Source organism: Lissotriton vulgaris, chromosome 6 (genome assembly GCF_964263255.1).
Source record: "Lissotriton vulgaris chromosome 6, aLisVul1.2, whole genome shotgun sequence".
NCBI classification, from domain to species: Eukaryota; Metazoa; Chordata; class Amphibia; order Caudata; family Salamandridae; genus Lissotriton; species Lissotriton vulgaris.
In genome coordinates, this window is record NC_141694.1 from 664,688,017 (window position 1) to 664,710,610 (window position 22,594).

A 22,594-nucleotide genomic window follows, 5' to 3' on the forward strand; every position below is an offset into this window, starting at 1 on the left:
ATGCCAAAATGACTCCACAAACTACGTCAAAGATCAAAGTTCAGTTAGTCCCTCATAGGGTATGATTTTTTCCTGGCCCTATGTCAAGATACAATACAGTGCTCCATCTAGGCCTGCCATATGCAAACGTACAGATGTGTCGAAATAAGCCTTGGACAGAATTGAATAATGTTCTGTGCTTCAAATGGTGCCGGTGTAAATGCACTGCATGTATCTGGTGAATTCAGATAGTTGAATCACCTCTTTCATTGTGTTCACCATCAACAACGCTGCTAGAAAGGGGCGCTGCGTTATGTGCTGTCTATAACCTGTAATCATTTCTGGCCCCAGAACATTCAACCTTCTTTCTTGACAATTTAACAAACGGTGTTCATACTTTACATCTCCCATATTCCTGCATTTTTAAGGAGCCGCATATTCAGACCTTAAAGAACGTGGGTGGGACTTGGGTAAATCAATATTGTTTCCAACACTATGCAGAGTTCATGGTTTCTAAGGGCTATCTTTCACATGTTTGTGTTAATACGCAATGTAAACTAGTGTAAGTGTTAACCGCTTTATCTTTTTCCGACGTTGGACATGTGGAAGGCTGAACTTGCATTACTGAGATTTAACTTTCAGGCACCTCCGGTGTCCGCAGTGAACTGATAATTCAATGAGACATCTAGAACAGCAGTTCTGTTATTCACCTGGATTTTTTTCTTTTCCAGAAGTTTTCTAATAGAAGGGTCACTTTAAGTCACTCTCCTCTTACCTACAAAATTGTTTGTAAATTAAAACCGGTTTACAAATGCGAGAGAGAGCTCCCAGCAGCGGCCAGGGGCACTCCTGCCCCCAAAACCATATCTAGGCGCCATGGAAAGAACCCATACGGTGCAATGTGTGTGATTTGACGTCCAATTTCACTGGCAATAAGGTGAACCCAAACATGTAGCTGGACACTTTCGTTCCTTGCCAAGGTTGCTAAGGCCGATGATGAGGAATACATTTACATAGCAGTTTAACCAATTATTTACATTGCCACCTTTCTCTGAAGTGTTCGCAAATTAACTATAGAGTTGGGCTGTGGCCTTTCACAATGTTATACTCGCGTGTTTCTGGTCCATTGTCAGGGATGGTTCTTATGTTGTGTGTTCTGGGGCTTCCTCTTTGGAAGAGTGAGGTGGAGCAAAGTGTGATAACATGAGGTCTCGATCTTTGGTCAGTGCGTTGCAGGTCTGAAGGCCGAGGACTCTCCACCTTCACAAAGCCCTTTTCTGCACCACCTTACCTTTCTTTGCCCGAGAGAACCTGTCGGAAAGCAGATGGTCCACTCGACAGTCCTTGGTGCGCCCAGTGTAAAATGTCAAGGCCCTCTTGGGTCCAGCCAATCGAGTCACTCTTTCTCTTTGGAGGGGTGAGGTGGAGCAAAGTGTGCTGAATTGAGCTTTCGCTACACTATCAAAGCTGTCTGTAGTAGCAACGGATTGGGAAGGCGAGCAATCCGGAATTGGGCGACGGGCCAGTCCCTAAGAGTCAGATGTGGGCTGGTTTTTGTTTGGAGCTCTGTCAGCTGGCCAACATAATCTTTCTGCCTCCCGTGCCAGGCCACTGTAATGTGAGACCAGCATCATGGGCAGACAGGCTCTGAGGGGTAGTTTGCAGCTGTGTCACTAGACCAGTATAGTTCTGGCCACTGCAAACTTTAGCTCGGCCCCCGTGGGGCCGGTGCAGACACCCAGAAGCGGTGTTCCACTCACCTAACACGCTGTTAAACTGAGGCGGGATGTTGAGAGTGCGGCAGTCTGGCTGGAGGCAGGTGGTACGGTCATTGGGCCATCTTCACCTCAGCTCCCCTGGAGCTGGAGCAGCTCTGTTTTGTTTTAATTCATCCCTTCCCTGCCAGGCCATTGCCCTGAGGCTATAGTTCCTTGGGGAGGGGGTAGAGTAAGTGAAGCTGCCTCGCTGAGGGCCTTTTGTTGGCACCTCCTCTCTAGTGTCTTTCGGGCCTTGGTGGAGGGAGGTGTATGTTTGCATAGGCCTCCCAGTGAGGCACCTTTCCCCAGCGAGAAAAATTGAGAGGATGCAATGTTAGGGTCAGGGCTGCCAAATTTGGAACTATGGAAATAGGTTCGAGCCCCAGCCTCAGCTCAACATCCTGTGATTCTGGGCAAATGACTTAATTGCCCAAGACCTTAATTAAAAATGAAATTGATATTCTGCAATGTGATTGGTGCTCGTATAATCTCTGCCCTTGGGCCGAGTTCACGCTACATAATACTACAATTAAAAAAAATAACCTTCTGTTTCCTCGTGTTTTAGGCGTCAACAAAGGCTATTACATAATATTGAAAGATGACTTTTTATACAATAATATAAACGTCCATATTGCTTCTTAACATCACCTTTCTGCCTTTGTTTAGTTAACTATCAGTCATGGCTCAATAAAGCAGCTTTATACCACATTTTAAACTGCTTTCATCTTACGTTTACTGTTTTAAGAAGATATTGATCAGAGGAGGAAATACCAGCTTTAGTTGATTTTCGTAATTTTCGTACCGGCCAGTTCAATAAAATGCATGTAATAATGGCCAAGTGGCAAACATTGCCAGATCAGGAGTTTTGTGTAGCCTTTGGGTCTGTAGGCGAGACCTAAAACGCAGCACTGTTACGCATTACATGCAAGAATATATGCAAACATACGCTGTACATATTGTATTTGCACTCTGCAGTATTTTATCGGAGCAGCAGAGGGCAGCCTTTCACAAGAGAAAAGAATGAGATTCAGGAACCCGAGAAACAAATGTGTCTTGTTTCTGTAGGCATTCCAGTGAATTACCAGGATGTCGCATCAATAGACCCAGAGTATGCCAAAAACTTACAGTGGATTTTAGACAATGACATCAGTGACTTGGGTCTGGAGCTGACCTTCTCGGTAGAGACTGATGTGTTTGGAGCAATGGAAGAAGTCCCTCTGAAGCCCGGAGGAACCAGCATTCTTGTAACACAGGAGAACAAGGTCAGTGTCTTAATTTATGATGGTTGTATAAAATAAAAATGCATGTCACTTACCAAGTTGACACGATTTTAAAGTGTCCAGTGTATTGTGGGTTCTTTCAATGTTTTTCAACCACAGATATTTCTGCCGATGAGGTTGTTCAATAGGTTAGTGCTGTGTGGAATCAGCTGAATATTCAAATGTCCACATGTTGCCTCAACCAAACCGTTAAGGATAGTGGTGTAATTATAACTTCTTTTGTCAGATTCTAGACATAATTCTGTAGATAGTCTGTCATATGCAAATGTTTATATATTTTTTATCTATTCCTAAAACTATTGAATTCAAATGGACCGCTATTTTACAAATGATTGCTTAAAAGGGTAAAGGACTTGCCAAATGTGTGTCTGATACATAGGGACTTTTTGAGTATCTTTGTTAATAAACAAACATTCATTATACTTAATCACCATATAGTGGCCAGCATTGCCACTGTGATGCAATTTATTTTCTTGCCCAATTAAGACGAGCCTTGCTGTTCCACTTACCACTAATTATTGGCACTGAAGGGGTGGACCCGGCACTATGGTGTTTATCGCAGGTCATTCAAACGTACATCCTCAGTGCGAGGTGCCCCTCAGTGTGCATTCCGTAGGAGCCAAGCACTGGAAGATTGCAGCATATTATCATGACATTAATGGGAATGCAGGTGGTTTGTCTGTCCGCTTACAATCGTTTTAATGTGGCTTTTTATTCTTTAATAATCATGTACATGTTTATTCGAAAATGTCTATTTTTAGATCTATGTAACAGCGCAGCTTTTTGCTGACATATTGTTACACATTTTTTTACATAAACGAAGCTACTCAGAGGAGCTTCGTTCTCTCACCTCATGCTATTGGCCATTCATTTGATCATTTCGCCTTCTAAGAAGTCCTCCTATTGAATTCCACAAGTGACTCATTTACATCTCAAAAGTAAACTTCTAATGCTGCTTTTCTCATTTCTTCTACATCTTTTTCTTCTACATCTTTATATGCAGGAAATATTTCTTTTTTTGTTACTTTGCCCCAGCATTTCCAAAGCAGTAGTGCGGGCTTTAATGTGACAAGCAGCATTTATGCATGTAAAAGTTTTTGTGAATGCGTTTGTATATATGCATTGGCATATTAAAGCCAGACCTGATGTCTTTGCCAATGGTTTTCTTTGCTTTTTATAATTGGTTGCCTTACATTCAAGTGGACTGTCCTGTCTATAACAGTAAGGTCCAATACGGATTAGCTGTAACATAAAATCAGCTGAATTCTGCCTCATGCAATAATATCACAACCGGTTACTGGTACCCTATCATGACGTAATATCAGTAAGGAGCCAAGCATCTTCAGTACACTTCCGGAGCGCTGTGGTGCACCTTTCTAGCCCAAGAGGAGGCCTGTAGTCCGGCTCCTTCCAACAAATCTATTCCTGGTACTCAGTGCCTCTCTAGACCCCGTACTGGCTGTGATTCTGTCTACGGCACTGAGATCTGTGCTGGACCCCCATACTTCAACACCGGCAGTGATGCTACACCCACAGGAGGTAGAACCCATAGTCCTTTCAGACTCTGAAGCGAAACCGCTGCAACCTTGTTTGAAGTCGCAGCCACTTTGACCTCCGCTACAGCCTCTTTCTGACTTTGATACGCTTCCACTACCTCAAAGGTTTTCAGACCCCGAACTTCATGGAGATGACAATAGGGACAATTATTTCAAAATCTCTGATAAGGAGAATTTGTTTTTCATCTCCACGACGCCGGTGGACTGGACATCTCCCCTGACACTGTTCTCCATTCTCCAACTGGCCCCTATATGGCGGAATCAGCATCTCTTGCCATGGTCGTTAGAAGAGCTGCCAAAATCCTTGACTTGCAGTTACCCTCAATGGAAGTGAAAACCATTGTCCTCTCTGAACTCCTGCAGCCAGAACAGATTTCACCAGAGCCGCTCCTTCCCTTCAGTGAGGCCTTTTAGGTTACCCTCATGGATACCTGGGTAAAACCAGGATCTTGTCCGCAAGTCAATTGACAGATAACAAGATGGCATAGACAGACCCCTCAGGATATAGCGGCATGGATTGCCAAATTTAGCGGCACAAAAATGAAAATTTAGCGGCACAAAAATGGAAATTTAGCGGCATTTAGCGGCATTTTATTTTGGGGGGTTTTCGACAACAAACACAGATATCTTACTGTTTGAGTTTTTTTACAACATGGAGCTATGTACATTTAGTTTATTTACAATTCAGCCCATTTGTTTTGGTTAAAAGGCATGTTAATCTTGGCCATGTACGTTCAGTTCTTCTGAGCACTCCAAATCTAGACCAGTATTGTGCTGCTGGTTATAATGTAAAAACAATAATGCCCGGATCGATTGCTCTGAAAGGGACCGTCGTCTGGATGAGAGAATAATTTTGTAGATGCTGTTGCTCCTTTCAGCATCTGCAGAACTGGTCACACAGTCCTTGTACACAGCTGCAAGTTGGGAAAGAGCTGGAATGCGGTCAGCCAGCCCACGCCAAAAGAGGTCCGTGTCAATAACTCCAGAAACAGATGCCTGCACTGCTTCTGGGCCTACATTTTCAAAGTAGAGGCGAAGCTCCTGATCGGGAACTTAGCTCAAACCAGGGATGGCTGAATAGGCACTCTTCTCATTAGGCAGGATGCAGAGTCGCGCAGGATTGAAAAGGCGCACTTGTTTCAAGAATTGTATGCCTGGCTGGGCCTCCCCCATGTATTTGCCCACCTTTTCTAGTGAATGTTCAAAGGCTTCATTAAGCTGGGCTGTTATCTTTTTTTTCTGTGCCAGACTTAATTTTGCCCCTGCAGTGGTCTGTAGAAAAGGTTGTAGTGACTCCACAGTCAGGACTGAATTGTTGGTTAGGTTCATGTGGAGGTCCTCCAAATAATCATATACCTTCATGGTCACTGGTGTCTGACTCTGGAATAACTCCATCAGGTTTAAAATGCTTTGGCATTTTTCTGCCACAATGTCCAATTGGACTTTAATGCACTCCCTTTGGTCGCTGTTCAAAATCTTCTGTAGATTTTCAAGGGAATCTGGGGGAGACTTGCTGAGTTGCATCTCAGACTCAACAAACCCAGCATAGGCCTCAAAGTGCTTGCAGTGGTACTGGACAGCGGCAAACCAAGAATTCCAGCGGGTACTGCAAGGGTCAGGTGCCACCCGTGCTTTCATCCCATGGTTCTCAGCAAGATGGTGCAGGTACCTTCTCTTTCTGCTACCGGCCATGTAAAAGATGAGGGAGAAGTACAGAAGGAAAGCATTTAGCTCCACAAAAGGCTTCCTAAATGACTCTCCAACAAGATTCATTATGTGTGCCAAGCAGTTGATGTGTATGGAGTTTGTATACAGATTCCTCAACACCGTGTTGTATGCCTTGAGCATGTATGTCGCGTTGTCAGTGTTAAAAGAAATAACGTTCTGCAAGTCTATGCTGTACTCTGTGAGCACCTTTACAACAGCTTGCGCTACAATCCCATGGTTGCACTGTGATAGGAAGACTGTGTCCACCAGGTGGGTATGGATCTGACGGGCACCCTGCGGAGAGACTACTGCAACTAGCACATTCAAAACACACCGCCCTTCGATATCTGGTGTTTCATCAAAGATAACACTGATCTTCTGATCTTTCAATAGGTCTTTCAGCTCGTTATTGGCACTTATATATCTCTCTGGGAGATAACGTTCTTGCAGCTGATGACTCCCAGGTATCGCTCCACCATTCCGGACTCGCTCGTGTAGGAACTTGCGCAACACAGGGTGGTCGGTTTTGCTCAGCGGAATGTTCAACGCGGTGCAGACGTTAACCCACTCACTTATCATTTCATGGTTTGCGGCATCGGCAGCTGTACTCTTTGTGAATAGCGAGTTCACCGTCATCTGACGTGCACGTTTGGGCAAAGATTGAAGGTCAGGATCATCTGAACAGCGCTTCAAGTGTTTTTGGGACCGCACATGCATATCCACAGTGTGTTTCCGGATGTGGTCCACTGCCACATTGCGCACACTGAAAAACAGAACCCCACCGTCAGCGTGCATCACGGTGCTGTAGTCTCTGGCCCGATCTGCTGCGGTTATCTGGGTGGGCAGATGTGATCTGTGCTTCACACCATTCGCAGGCTGCAGAAACTTCTCCATTCTGCTGTTGTTGTGGTGGCTTGTTGCTCCCTTGAAATACAGAAGATCTCGCTGTTGTGGTGCAGTCAGTTAACTCACCTACAAAGATAGTTGGTATTACTAAATGCATCTCAAAGGGGGGTAAAGGCAATTGTTGAATGGGAAGTTCAGAAAGCGCCGGTGCTCAATGATAAAAAATGCATGCAACCCCGAAGCACAAGTAAAGTGACAAACTTGTAGGGCCATAACTGCAATGGTAAATGCCAGTCCCCAAACGGCGTTGAGCAAACAGACAGTGTGAAAACCGCATGGGCAGCCACCTACAAATATATTTGGTGTTAGCTGTGGTTCAAAGGGGGAAAAGCCATTGCAATTGTTGAAAAAGTCCAAGTAAGTGCCTGAAAATTAAAAAAATAACATGCCAAAGGTTGCATGGGTGGTGAAAAATGGACCAAAAAGTGCCCGGTCAGCCACGTGCAAAGAAAGTGAAAAAATTGCCCCAAAGCAAACAAACAATTAAGAAATTCCCCAGAGGTGCCCAGACCCCCAAACTTACCAGTGCGCTGCATCAGGTGGCCCAATTGGCTCTTGAAACTGCAGATTCTTCCCTGTGATGCTCTGCAAAAGAATCAAAATAAAGAGTTAAACTCACCAGAGGGGCTCAGAACCCCAAAACTTACCAGTGCGCTGCGGCAGCTGGCCCAATGGCTCTTGAAACTGTAGTTCCTTTCCCCACAGACAACACAACAATTGCCCCAAACCGAAACAAACAATTATGAAATTCCCCAGAGGTGCCCAGAACCCCAAACTTACCAGTGCGCTGCGGCAGCTGACCCAATTACGGCTCTTGGAACGGCATATTCTTCCCTGTGATGCTCTGCAAAAGAACCAAAATAAAGAGTTAGGAAACTCACCAGAGGGGTTCAGAACCACAAAACTTACCAGTGCGCTGCGGCAGCTGGCCCAATGGCTCTTGAAACTGCAGTTCCTTTCCCCACTGAGAACACATTTGCCCCAAACCAAAACAAACAATTATGAAATTCCCCAGAGGTACCCAGAACCCCAAACTTACCAGTGCACTGCACACCGGGTACGCGGCAGGACCCGAGGCCAAACCTTTTTTTTTTTTTAAATTATGCCCCCCGGGACCCGCCGCGTGCCCCATGTGCGGTGGGCCCCCACAGAATGTGGCCCCGGGCCCGCCGCATACCGGGCACGCGGCGGGACCCGAGGCCAAACCATTTTTTCAAAAATTATGCCCCCCGGGGCCCGCCGCGTGCCCCATGTGCGGCGGGCCCCCACAGAATGTGGCCCCGGGCCCGCCGCACACCGGGCACGTGGCGGGACCCGAGGCCAAAGCATTTTTCTAACAATTATGCCGCCGGGGCCCGCTGCGTGCCCCATGTGCGGCGGGCCCCCACAGAATGTGGCCCCGGGCCCGCAGCACACCGGGCACGCGGCGGGACCCGAGGCCAAACCATTTTTAAAACCATTATGCCCCCGGGGCACCGCCGCGTGCCCCATGTGCGGTGGGCCCCCACAGAATGTTGCCCCGGGCCCGCCGCACACCGGGCACACGGCGGGACCCGAAGCCAAACCTTTTTTTTTTTTTAAATTATGCCCCCCGGGGCCCGCCGCGTGCCCCATGTGCGGCGGGCCCCCAGTGAATGTGGCCCCGGGTCCGCCGCGGGACCCGAGGCCAAACCATTTTTAAAACAATTATGCCCCCCAGGGCCCGCCGCATGCCCCATGTGCGGCGGGCCCCCACAGAATCTGGCCCCGGGCCCGCCGCACACTGGGCACGCGGCGGGACCCGAAGCCAAACCATTTAAAAAAAAATTGTGCCCCCGGGGCCCGCCGCATGCCCCATGTGCACGCGGCGGGACCCGAGGCCAAACCATTTTTTCAAAAATTATGCCCCCCGGGGCCCGCCGCGTGCCCCATATGCGGCGGGCCCCCACAGAATGTGGCCCCGGGCCCGCCACACACCAGGCACGCGGCGGGACCCGAGGCCAAACCATTTTTTTAAAAATTATGCACCCCGGGGCCCGCCGCGTGCCCCATATGCGGCGGGCCTCCACAGAATGTGGCCCCGGGCCCGCCGCACACCAGGCACGCGGCGGGACCCGAGGCCAAACCTTTTTTTTAAAAATGATGCCACCCGGGGCCCGCCGCGTGCCCCATGTGCGGCGGGCCCACTGTAACTACTTTTTTATCACCTTTCCCTTACCTGAGACCCGACGAGAGGAGAAGAAAGAGAAGCGCACAGCCGCAATGCGAAATCCTGGGAGGGAGGATCAGGCGTGGCGTCCGAGGCAGCAGCAGGCAGGAGCAGTAGGACAGGAGCCGGTGAGGAGGCGAAGGTGAGGGGGGTAATGCACGGCGCACGGGATGAGAGACCCTTTGACCTGACCCCTGACCCTTTCTATTGGCTCCGTGGTGATGAGAGCCATGGAGCCAATAGAAAGTGCCGGATTTCGCGGGCAGTTTTGTAAAAATTGCGGCATTTTTACAAAACTGCAGATTTTGCGTTTTTTTGCAAACCGCGAAATCGCGATATCCTGTAGGGTCTGCATAGACCAGCTTCAGGGGATCCACCTATCCTCCTCTAACACTCTACACCTGAAAGTCTTGTGGTTCAGTTCTCCATCAGTCAGCGGAACCCAAATCATTTTCATATGAACCCTATAGATCGAGACTCGAAACCCATTGAAGCCTTCGGAAAATGTACCCTCTCTACTGCTAGCCTTGCTCTTAGAACATTCAATTCAAGTTACCTCTTAGGATGTTACTTGCATGCATGGCCCAGATCTTGCTGCTATCAACAAGGACCTTTGGGCCAATTTAGCCCAAATATTTGTGGATGGTCAAACCACTGTAAAATGTGTTTTTTGTTCATGACTGTGCACTGCCTACTATTTGGGAAGACCATCCAGTATCGGCATGGTGCTTCGACACCATGCATGGATTAGATCCACAGGCCGCTGAGGTGATGCCCAAACATCACTAATGGACCTGACATTTGATTTAACCTTTATCTTTAGTGACAAGGTGGACTCTGCCTCGGGTGCTTTAAAGAAAGCAAGGTCGGAGCACACTCCCTGGGTCTTCTAGCCCCCATGCAGCAGTTCTCCCAACAATATCGCCCTGTTCAAAGCTTCAGAAGAGACATTCCGCATCGGGAACCCCAACATCTACCTCCACGGCAACAGGTCTCTCAAGCCTTTTGGGGTAGAGGCTGGTGGTCCAGCTGACTGTGAACAGGCCCTTGGGGACAACGTACTACCCAGTCCCCCGCCCTCCTGCCACTGGAAAAACAACTTTAGTTTGCCCTTAGCTGCAAACTGTCACCCTGTTAAGAGGCCGGATAAGTTATTTCTTCCACAGGTGGAAAAGCATCACATCAGAGAAATGCGTGTTTCAAATCATCCACCAAGGTTGCGCCCTACCCTTCCTTTTCACCCCTCCTGACATGCCTCCTACACCACATCAGCTTCCGGAGGACCTCCTGTCTGTTTTACGGAAGGAGATTTAGACTCTTTTGGAGAAGGGCGCCATAGAGAGGGCACCAAGATTAGAGATCAGGACAAGCTGCTACTTCTGGAGCTAAAGTAGGCCCAAGGCCTTTGTTCTGTTCTAAACCTACATTCTCTGAACGTGTTCATCCGAAAGCACACATTTAAGATGCTTACTCTGACTCCAGCTCTGTCTGCTGTGGATCTAGGCTACTCAATTGTGGTATTGGATTTGCAGGATGCCTATTTTTATATACCAGTCATGCAGTGGCACAGACTCTACTCACGAAAATGATGGTGGGGGCTGCTGCCCATCTAATGAGCTTGGGAATAGCAGTCTTCCCATACCTCAATGACCAGTTGCTAAAGCCGGGCTCGCTTCAGCCAGTAGTGAACCTCCTCCAGACGAAGGCCAACCTGTTGGCATCTCTGGGATTTACCATCAACGTGCCTACGTGACCCCTAACTCTTCCAACTGAAGCTTCCTTTCTTTGGAGCCATCCAGGGCATGATGATGTTTCGAGCCGTCTTTGTTGAATGAGGTTTATAAAAAGGTTTAATCCATTTTTCCTCCAAAACCATTTGTGAGGCCACATGGGATCACAATTTGGTCCTGTCATTCCTCCTGTATAGTCTATTCGAGCCAATGCACAGTTGCTTGATACGTTCGCTGACTAAAATGATGCTCTTCCTCGTCATGATTACTTCAAGATGTGCGATTCAGCTCCAAGCACTCTCAGTACAGCACCTTACACCACCTTTTTTATAGATAGACTGGTGTTAAGGACGAGCACAGCCTTTTTGCCAAAAGGCGTGACTTATTTTCATGTTGGGCAATCAATCAGCTTCTGAGCCCTGGAACCACCTGAAGGTTGCTTCTTGGTCAATACATGGCAGGTCTGAATGCAGAGGACTATCCACCTTCATCAAGTCCTTTTCTGCTCCACCTTACCTTTCTTTGCCCAAGAGAACCTCTCAAAAAGCAGATGGTGTTCCCGACAGTACTTGGTGCCCTCAATGTAAAATTTCACATCTCTTGGGTCCAGTCAGTCGAGTCACTCTTTCTCTTTAGAGGGGTGAGGTGGATCAAAGTACGCTGGGAAGGTGAAGGATCTTGGAAATGAATGTGGAGTTTTTTCTATTTATCGCACAAACCTGGCCCTAGTTCACTTGGACTTCTAGCATTAATCATACTGGGGAAGTCCGCCAGCTTATTTTCAAATGGTTTTTTTTTCAATTGGGAAGCTAGAACTCTCCTCCATACTTTTGGCTATTTTTGCACAATGCCAGAATTAATTTTGAAGTTACCATGCTTGCAGTGGCAATTGTCATAATTCGAATTTCCTTGGAAAAACAAAAAATAATTTTAACAAAAGTGAATATTAATGAAAGAGCTCTTTAACCCATTTTATCACAATTTCTGTCCTCCCAGTGGGAAAATCGCCTCCCAACAATTCTCCACCTCGCACTCGCCTTAGTAGGCGTGGGTCTAACCTGCGTAATTCCTTGAAGCGTAGGGGTCTCCAAACTTTTCTGTTATGAGAGCTACTTCTGATCAATAAAAACCATCCTGAGCTACTAATTAGTGAAGCAATAGTAAGTTCAAGTCAGACAAGATTATTGTAGTGGCCTCCTTATGCTAAAATACCCACAGTAATCACCTCTACATCAGGCAGATTAGCCAGCAGTAACGTAAAAAAAAAAAGGCTTAGTCAATTTGGAATTATTTTACATGGGTTATACATAACAGCAATATCTTAAATGCCCCTAGCACCAAGGTAATAATATCAGTAATAAGCCTCCCCAACATCGCATGATTTATGACTCCAATATCAGCTTTACATATATTGTTGCGTTTCAAAAATCAGCTTGTCATATGAAAATACATACATTCTCGTTTTATTAAACATTTTTTTCAAATTTGGCATAAATGTTATAATTCAGTGAAGCAAAACCTTCTAATTCAGTAGGCTGGACTGGACACAGGAGAGCTACTTCAAGGCAGCCGGAGAGCTACCAGTAGCTGATGAGCTACTCGTTGGAGAAGCCTGAATTACCTAAGAATTCTGCAAGATTAAGCTTGAATTACACAGGAAGAGTGGTTCTGCGTTTAGCACAATTTCTTATCGCAAAATGATGCCTTTTGCGCTTATAAATAGTGTTAATGCAACAGAACACAAATATCGCTAAATGTGCTCTTGGAGTAAGATTTTTTCCCAACTTACTACTGACATTTAGCACTTTTTTCTTAGAGCAAAATGCACTCTTGCATCCAAAATGGACGTGAGAATGCATTTTGCGCTATGAAACGGCGCTAAATGCCGCATAACACGTATAATGAGCAGCTGCTCTCACTCACTAAATGTGCTCTTGTTGTAGTATTCCCCAATTAGATTGCATGCACGGCGCATCTTCCAAACCTGCAGTAAATATTACACATATGTACTTTCCTACTCTGTATTGGCTAGCAGTTTGAACCTTTTTCAGCTAAAATATGGTTGTGATGAAAATAATGGTAATTGAAATCAGTCTGGTTGACTACACCCTGTGACATTTTATACTTCTTCGCATACTCTGGCAGTCGCACAGCTTTAGCTAGTTTGATTTTTATTCACGCTGCCAAATTCAGGGGCGAGCCATGACCTTAACTACTGAGCCAGGACCTGAATATAGCTCGTAGGTACCAGCAATTTGACTGACCTTTCACCTTTGGACAATCCGTGTGTCTGTTCATATGCCGCAGGTGGCCCACCGTGAAACCACACCTGTGGCTTCAGCGCCCGCTGAAATGACCTTAACATAAGTGCACAGCCCCTTGCACTCTGAAGCTGCACCACCACCCACTAACCATTAGAAGATTTTTTAATGCATATTTGAAATTGCTGTTTCAACATTGAGACAGAAGAAGTGCCTTTTAATTAACAACATTCAAATTGAATTACATTAAAAGCTATTTCAAAACGTAATTTTCTCGCGTAATTGACCGTTTTGCTGCACATTCAGGTCACAAAAAACTGCCTTCGTGTAGGATGATTAAACTCTGGATGATGAGAGAGTGCAGGACGAATGTATGTTTTATGGGGTTGCTTAAATGGATGCCAAAAATATGCACCATTCATGTGGCAGCAAAACGTAACTTTGTTGCGAAGTTGTTGGTGTTAAAAGTGCACTGATGGATTAGAAGCATCACTTTCATGAGTGGGCGTAAGGCTGAATGTAGAGAACATGAATGCCAGGCTGCTGTGTTGGATCCCAAGGACCGACTCTCCTCACAATCTTCACTGGCTTAAAGTGGAGAATCGTGTTCAAGTTACAGCCTTGTGCTTTATGCTTAAAATCAAATCTGGAACAGCCCCACAATACTTGCAATCGCTAATCCAACTGTATTCACCTCCTCGCTTTCTGCGTTCTGCTGGACAGTCTAAATGTGTTACCCCAGAATCAAACTTACGAGGATGGGCGCAGGTCCTTTTCCTTTCTGGGTCCCACCCTATGGAATTCTTTTCCTATCACTATACATGAGGAAACCGTTCTAGGAAGCTTCCATAAAAACGTAAAGAATTGGCTATTCCATCAGTAACTCAATTTTGTTTTCCTCCCTACCTGGCTGGCGCTGGGAAACCTCTCGGGGTAGCTGTGCACCTTAAAAATGTAATTAACATAACATATGAATGGTTGTGTGTTATGTATGAGGGAAAGTGATGTGATGTGCACCGAGCGCATTGCAGCAATCTTGTCACTGCAGCTTTAGAAGTAAGTGTCGCATATAAGGGCAAGCAGCAATGCATACCCTGGTACGCCTGCTGCTTTCAGCTGTCAGACTACACTCCCACAATACTCCTGGATTTGTGACTGTTTAGCCAGAGGAAGTGGGCAATCCTAACCGATACAGAGAACATTTGCCTAAACCCTGAAGTGTGTGGATTGATCCCAAAACAAGGTCCTCATTACTTGTCCCTTTCAACTTTAAATCACTGGCATTCTTCCATTGGGCTATGTCACCCACTGCACATTTTGAGTTTGATAAATTATCTTCAGAGCAAGTGAGCCGCTGTTAGACTTGTGCATCACTGGCATAGGAGTGCAACTACGGGTTTCTTGCTCTGTTGATGGAAAATAGTGCTCGGATAAAGATAGTAAACTTCTATGAGTAAGTGGTGGGCCCTGTGCTACCCACAGATGCTGAGAAGAGTACTTGGAGATTTGCTGTTTTTAAAACCGTGCATGTATAGACCAGTGGTGGGTGAGCCTTCCATCCTAATGAGATGACTAGTGGTTATTTCCCCATGTATTCATGTGACTGAACCCAAGGCGAGGTCTAATGCTTGTGCATCTTTCCCACTAGACCGAAATTCAAATGTGATTGAATGGGACGCTATTTTTAGGCATACCCCTTGCCTTATGCACATGCAAAAGTGCTGTCATGTGGTTGTTCACTCTATATGTGCATCCAAGAGTATCTAGCAGTCTGTTGTTGTGGAGTGGCTTCCTTTTCTGCAATGAGGCTGCTTTCTTGGCCCCATTTATCACCATTTCAATAGGCTTTAAATCCAGAATTTTGGCAATGCCCTCTAGGAGAGAAATGGTTTCATGATAATGCTGATTATACATTGGGCTCCTGGTTTTATGGTATTTATTTTTATGACATTTCTGTCTGTGTTTATCCATATTTATTTTATGCTAATGCTATCCGTATTTATTCATATTTATTTGGGGTTTTCTACATAAATGAAGTAGAAACTAGCATATTTCCACATATATGTAACCAATAAATGTACATTCATGCTTGAACGCCTGATAGGTTCCAGTGATAGGAACACAACCAAAGGATAAATCAATGCACTTATATGAAAACATGAACATTTTAGTATCCAGGTTGTGCACACCTACTGCTGTTTAAGCACCCTTACTAAATGGCCATTCTTTTTTTAACCCTTACATATCAATCCACACAGCCATTGGCCTGGCAGTCGTGACTGGCAGCATTTAGAATCTCCCAAAAAAACAATTTCCATTTTTATCCACATTTAAAAATAAATGCAGACAGGAAAATAACAGTTTTTCTGTCTCTGTTTATCTGTGAAAATCAGAAAAAACAGAAAACCGGGAGCCTTCATAACACGCTAGTGAAATTTAAGGCTTCTACGCAGACCTCAGTGTCATTAAGGCTTTTGACTAACTCTTTTAGCCTTTTTTGAACTGCAGCAGTTTAGATCTGCACTCTGGCCCATCTAGGGAGCAACCCTAGTACATGAAAGCTTCAGGGGCAAAGAACAGACTCAATGAAAGATACAGGGTCACGCTTCAACCACAGTGACATGGGTGTCTCAAACGAAAGCTGCTTTGATAGCCCTGATCACCATGTGATGCCAACAGGAGGACAGGTGATGGAGTGCTTTTTATGGTCTGGCTTGACAGTAGAGCTGTCTCCAGACAATATGTGAGCAACACTAGAGAGGGGCTTTGGCTCCGCCCAAATGTTGGGAGCCAGGAGTGCATGCTTTGATTGGATAGAAGTTGTGTGCTTCCACGAAATAAGTGCTTCCCCTCAACAAAGCTGTGATCATTTTGTCTATTTATCCAGCTGCCTGAGTTTGAACTTTAAGGGACACGCATAGTATTATAATGCTATTAAAGTGTCTTAGATAACTAGATAATTTATGGTGTTTTTCTCTGGCAGCGCCACAGATTGGATGAGGGCAGTCATTAAGCTACATGGATGTCACGGTAGTCTGGATTGCAATTGCAACTGTCCCCTGGCCTTTTAACCTACACAAATATTATTCGACAGTTCTTTGCTTCCACTGAGACATATCCATTCCAATCCTATTTACTTGTCAGGCTTTCCATTTTCATTCAACATTCCTGTAAGGCAGACCTGTTGGCATTGCCAATGCTTCTTAGAGTAGAGTGACTGGCCTAAGAACCGTGGCTCCTTTAGACTGTGAAAAAGGAATACAGTCTTCCCTTCATGTCTATTACTTCAAATTGTACGTCCAACACCCAATCCAAGAGAAGAAGCACACAGAAACAAGCTTTTAGCAGAGGTGTTCACGGTTACTCCGAAGTACGCCACAGAAGATCTGCCACAGAAAGAAAGGAATATAGAGTTTTACTCTGGATAATGCATTATGCAGAAAAGAGTTCAGGGATATAAGCAACCATTTTAGACCTAAGGTTTAAATCTCATGGCTGTCAACAAATACATGAAAAGGGAAAATTTAAGGATGGCCTCTGTGGTCCCCGGGCATTAACAAAGACTATTATGCTATTTTTGCATGGCGGAAGGCGGGTGGGTGTTTTCAGTTCGAAGTTTGGCTGTTCAGCCTCATGTCATCACCTTTCAGGGTAACAAAAGTGACCACACACCCAATGTTGTGCAGAATGCCAGTGTTCTCTTATCCTGAAATCTGCTTTCTAGGAAGAGAGATTATTTGCACTGCAATCTGCTTAATCACTGCTCAAGGCTCAGTATTCTCTGCACATTCTTTAATCAAAACTTGCATCAACCAGAATACGAATGCTTATTGAAGCAGTAATTGAAGCGTACCTATTGAAGTCCCTTAAAGCAGATTACTCCCTAGTCATACTGGAAGTGACACTGTAAGCAAGGTCACCATATGAGTATGATGGCCCTCATGGTGTGAATTATTCTGCTGGTACTTTGGCATAGGTTGAAGATGAGAACACTTCAGTGGTCACTGAGAACGCAGTGTTTACAACATCTGCGGCAGCCGCAGATCTGTTAATGATGCTCCTCCTAAGATGCCAGGACTTGGCGTTTCTGGACTGTCATATTTAAGCTTGATGGTGCCTCTCTAGAAGGATTGTGCTGTATCTAGAGGATGACTTTTGTCATGACCCCAGGGGAAAATCTGAGTATGTTCTCTGCATCAGTTTGATGGAGCACAAGGAGCTTAGGGAGCTCAGAGCAATCCGTTTAAATGGAACTGCTTTGCTCCAACAAACGCAAGGCAGATAGACCGGTGCTGTTGTTAATGCACAATACCACTGCAACACACTATCTCAAAAATGGGCTCGTTCAAGCTATACGGGTAAATCCTGATGCTTAGGCCTGGACAGTCACAAGGGATATGCTAGCCGCTCACCTGACAGGGGAAATCACTGTTCATGCTCTTGCTCTACGTAGGTTTCAGGCATATTAGCGCAACCCAGATATCACAGATCTGTCAATATGTTACCGTATCCATAACTTGATGTTTTTGCAAAGAATCAGTATACAGTGCGCCGGTTAGCCTACTTTCTGAAGTTTCGAAAAAGGACTACTCTTTGAGGTGCCATTCCGGCCCACAGGAACTTTAATCTCGCAGATGCCTTCCCATTTTTTATGATCATGCAGTATGTTATGAACAGAAACTGCATGTTTCTGGTGCCATTTATCCTGGTGGCTGTAAACTGACTCATGAAAATCTAATACATACATGTATATCTTCTGAGCAAGCTGCGGGGGGGTTGGAGGGGTCGGTTGGGCTGCCAATGTTTCTCTTGCTTCTGTCATGGGAGTGGGCTTCTGTACCCCACAGACGAGAACAGGAAGCATTTGAATGTTTGACTCCTCAGAGGCAGAGATTTGCTTGGCACTGGTACTTTCTGAGTAGGTTCTCAATATGATGATAGACAGAAGAGTCGGAATGTCTCTAAATACACGTGGTTAAGGTTATGTAGGTGTTGCTGGTAGAGACCGCTTGAGCCACCTACGTATTCATTGTTTGAAGTGCAGAACATTCATTTCTTTTATAGCTTGCAAAGAATGACTTGTGGTTGTCAGCTGTTACAAGGGAATTGATGATATTTGCCATGCAACGGATCCCTCTCTTTTTGAGAGCCAGGTCGTGACTCCGTTTGTGAAGGGCTGTGTGCACCCTACATTACTGCTCATTGATAACTCACCCTGGCCTTGGCCCAGTTTGTGGTTCCTTATGTTGGTCCATTGCATAGTTCTGATGCCAAGTGGTTTTAACCTTCAAAGTGTTTTCCAGGAAGATGAACGAGTTACAGGCCGTATGAGTGGATTTTCCATATTCCTCTTTTCCAATGTCAGTGACTATCAGCTTAAATGTATCTGTAGCAAGGTGCTTATTAGTTGCTATCTTTATTAGTATTGTCAATTGGTAGCTTCCTTGCTGCTTCAGCATCCTTCATCCTATGCAGTGGAGAGACTACAAGGCTTGATTGGAAATGTGTACCCAGTAGTTACATTTCCAATTTGGGTGAGCATACAATGGTCAGGTGGCTTTCAGCTGCCTGTGGAGGGCTACCAAGGGCGAGGCTGAAATACAACACACACTTCCACAGTGTGCATATGCGTAAGTGAAATGCATCACTGAGTGCTGTGAGGCTGGGAATAGGGCTTGGCTCTTTGCATATGGAAAAATTCCAGAAAATTTACAGAGTGGCCACTAATGCACGTTGAAAAGTGTGATTTTGAGATTTGTGCAAGGCGACCACTTGGTATTCTCCTAATGCATTTGCGAAATATTACTGCCTTGGCTCATACTCCAGCATTGAAGCTTTGCTAGGAAAAAGTCATTTAACACATTTTCGGATAGTTTAACTTCTACTTGCTTATTTGTGGTCCTTCTATCCAAAATTGTTAGACGTCGGTGGGAACATTTTCAAACTGGCAATATGCAAAAGGCATATTATATATTTCATGAAAACCATAACTTTGTATAATCTAGGTTCCCTATGCGGATTCGTTATCGCCTGCCCACAGGTGCGGTCTTGGACTTGGGCGAACTGGGCCCAGGCCTGGGGCGCCAATATTCCGAAGGGCGCAAAGGTGCCGGACTGAATGTCCCGCAAATAGTAGCTCGTCAAACCCACTTGGGCTCAATCGGGTCCTGTGTAATCAGCCCTTAATGTACCTCAGCGTAATTGTTAGCACCCCATCACATCCTCCCCCTCCCCGCATCTTCCTCACGCTCCTGCCGTCACACCACAACAAACTCCAAATTGTCTTTCTGCCCATGGCCCTGCGGCAGGACCCCTGCCCGTCCATCTCCGTCTAAGTCATTTGTTCGTGTCACACCTACCGGGCTGGAACATTTTGGAACTGAAAGTCAAAGCGCTTTGGCGGAGCAGCGCCATTTATGCTGTGTGCGTTCGTGTACGTTGTCACGCTGCGCCAAAGCAAGACCAAATACTTCAGTGGCGCACCTGGTGCTTTGATAGGGTGTAACACTGTCTGGGCTCCCAACCTGTAATTCGTCTTGTTTCAAAGATAAAGAATCTGAGGATGTACTTTAACATTCGACCTTCAATTGCTTTACTTCTCCAGTCTACCATTGCTCAGTGCATTCATTCATCTAGCTGCCATTTCGGCCAGAAATGAGTCGATTTTTGCTTGTTTGGTTGCTTTAGTTGTAACATACAGCCCTTGTCGGAGACCAATATGCAGTTGTAATAAATGAAACCTCATACAAAATAATTTCACATGCGAATCACCATTGGTTTCTTGTTCCTGGTATTTTGCTTGGTATTCCTTTGCTTGTAGGTTATTCGCCACTGGGTGGCAGTGTGGGTTTGTACATGTCACGGGCCATAAACTTTTCACTAGCTTTTCTGAACGTGCAAGGTTATTTTAATATGTGTATGCTTGTCTTTACATTATGTCTCTGCAAACACGATGTGTTTGATTTCTTGAAATGTAACGCGCCAGCAAAGCAGCCTCGCACACCGTGATCTAGTTGGAGAGGTTATCTTAGAAATGTATAGTTCATATTGGCCAATAGGCTGATGTTCCATTTTTTGATCCTCTTGTAAACATGTTGGCTTATTGTTTGATTTGTGTTGTACTTCATGATAATTTATTTTGGGTATTTTTTCTTTTTTTATAGCGAAATAAACAGTTTTCATCCAAAGCATTTTAATATCTTTAAATTAAAATTAGCGTGATGTCATTTACCTGCCAAAAGTAACCCAATACTTCAAAGAGCATGGATGGCACTGAGGCTAAAGAAATATGTCGTTTTGAGTTACAGTATTCACTATGCCCAAACTTATGGCTCGCAGTTTTGCAATTATGCTTCTAGTTTTCCTTTCAGCCGTGCATTTGAACACTCGTGTGTAAAACGCACTTTATGAATATTGCTCAAAGTGAAAATTCCTACTTAAGGAAGTAGTATTATTTCTATACATCTCTCATGTTGCAAGCTTCTCCCAGACGTGGAACTCTTATGATGCCCGATGGATGGATGTATAATGACAAGGCCAGACTGCAGAATGTGAACTGGTTCTCTCATTCTCACAAATAATAATTTGCCTTGGGCGGAATGGGGCCATCCTGAAGGACTGGTGCATCCTTGTGGTTCCCTTCCCAATCAAGCTTCCCCCAGTTTAGCAGCGGGACCTGGGGCTCCGCCATTGTCTACTGGCTGCTGACATTGGGTGAAACAGGGGGATCTTGAATTCGAATTCTTCCAGAACTCTTGCTGTGAGGTGGAGAATCCGAAACATGATGCTAGTTTGTTTTAGATTTTTGGTGTGTAGATGTAGGTTGTTTTCTGGTTCGCTTTCGATCAAACGTGGAACAGTGGTGTAGAGATAATTTAAGATACGTTTTTTCCCTGCAATGTTCTATAGTCGGGGATTTGGGGATAAAAACAGTGATATGTAGATTTTAAGGTTGCTGGTATGCTTGCTCAAGTAAAGTTTGAAAAACATGTTTTGTGTGATTGTTTACATTGCATGTATACAGAGGCGCAACTAGAGCCAAATTTCGGGGGGGGGGGGGCGGGGGCTCAGAATTTTTTTCGGGGGGGGGGGGGCTAAACCTTTAATCAATAGGCAGAGTGGAGCTGCAGGGGCTCTTAGAAGGGGTGAAACAACTGCAAGGCCTAATTAACATCCAAAATGGTCTTTTAAAGACCTGTGAAACGTCCGGGTGCGGCTCTGTGTGTGCCCGGGATCAGTCTCATCCCGGGCTGCCACACACGGGGGGGGGGGGGGGGGGGGGGGGGCATAAGCCCGGTGAGTCCAATGGTTGTTGCGCGCCTGCATGTATACAAGAGTTATGTCTCTGGCATTTGCTCATTTAGCAAGAAGTATAAACAGGCCGGCAGCCGGCTAAGTCCCTAGTGAAGCCATCCACCCTCCCAGTGATAGTGTCTCCTTTAATGTTGTACGTATTCATACATAACGAATTAGTCCCCACGTCGCTGTTGGACGTGCTTACATTAGGAAAACGGACATTAAATTCTGCTAACTTGTTTCACTGGAAAAAAATCGGTGTAAATCTTTAGCGGGATGCGGGTGGAGGGAACTAACAGAGCTTGAAAAGCCTCGCCTGTAACAAAACAATATGTCCTCTCTAGGAGCGTACAAAATATGTATGTTTTCATCAAAATACATTTACGTGATGCAGCCGGCTTTCAAAGTGTTTAGTTTGCCAATTAAATCTGCTCCAGCCAGGCTATAACTAACCTCTGTGTTTGTCGCACACGGATGAAAAAAATATTTAAAAATGTGTGTGTGTTTTTGTGCCATTGCAGGCGGAGTATGTTCAACTCGTCACCGAACTTCGCATGACGCGAGCCATTCACCCGCAGATCGACGGCTTCCTCCAGGGCTTCCATTTGTTCATCCCTCCCTCCCTCATACAGCTCTTTGATGAATATGAATTGGTAAGAATCCGTTTCTGCATGCGCGACAGTATTAATGTATAAAAATGCCTCTCATTCTGAGCCTGTGTTGCTGTGGGAGCATGCATGTGCACGATAATGCGGTGCTCGTGTCAGCAAATTATCAAAGACCAGGACGGATGGCCGGCGCACGAGCACGCTGCAGCGGTAGATCCTCATTTGGCTCCCTTGTCTGCGAGCCGCGCGCTGAACCGTGCTGGGGTTTAATTGGACGGCGCGCGGGTAGGTGAGAGGGCGGCTGCTTTCCGACGGAGCCGTGGCCCG

The 22,594-nt window shown here is 45.5% G+C and overlaps 1 protein-coding gene across 2 annotated transcripts in view; it reads left to right on the forward strand.

Moving 5' to 3' along the window:
- The window catches only part of HACE1 (HECT domain and ankyrin repeat containing E3 ubiquitin protein ligase 1), a 285,154-nt gene that overhangs the window by 177,893 nt on the left and 84,667 nt on the right, over nucleotides 1–22,594 (forward strand). For both annotated transcript variants that reach the window (XM_086926665.1, XM_086926666.1), the window contains exons 19-20: nucleotides 2,802–2,998; nucleotides 22,181–22,312. In XM_086926665.1, the coding sequence (XP_086782791.1) occupies nucleotides 2,802–2,998; nucleotides 22,181–22,312 (329 nt within the window). The remainder of the gene's footprint in view (nucleotides 1–2,801; nucleotides 2,999–22,180; nucleotides 22,313–22,594) is intronic.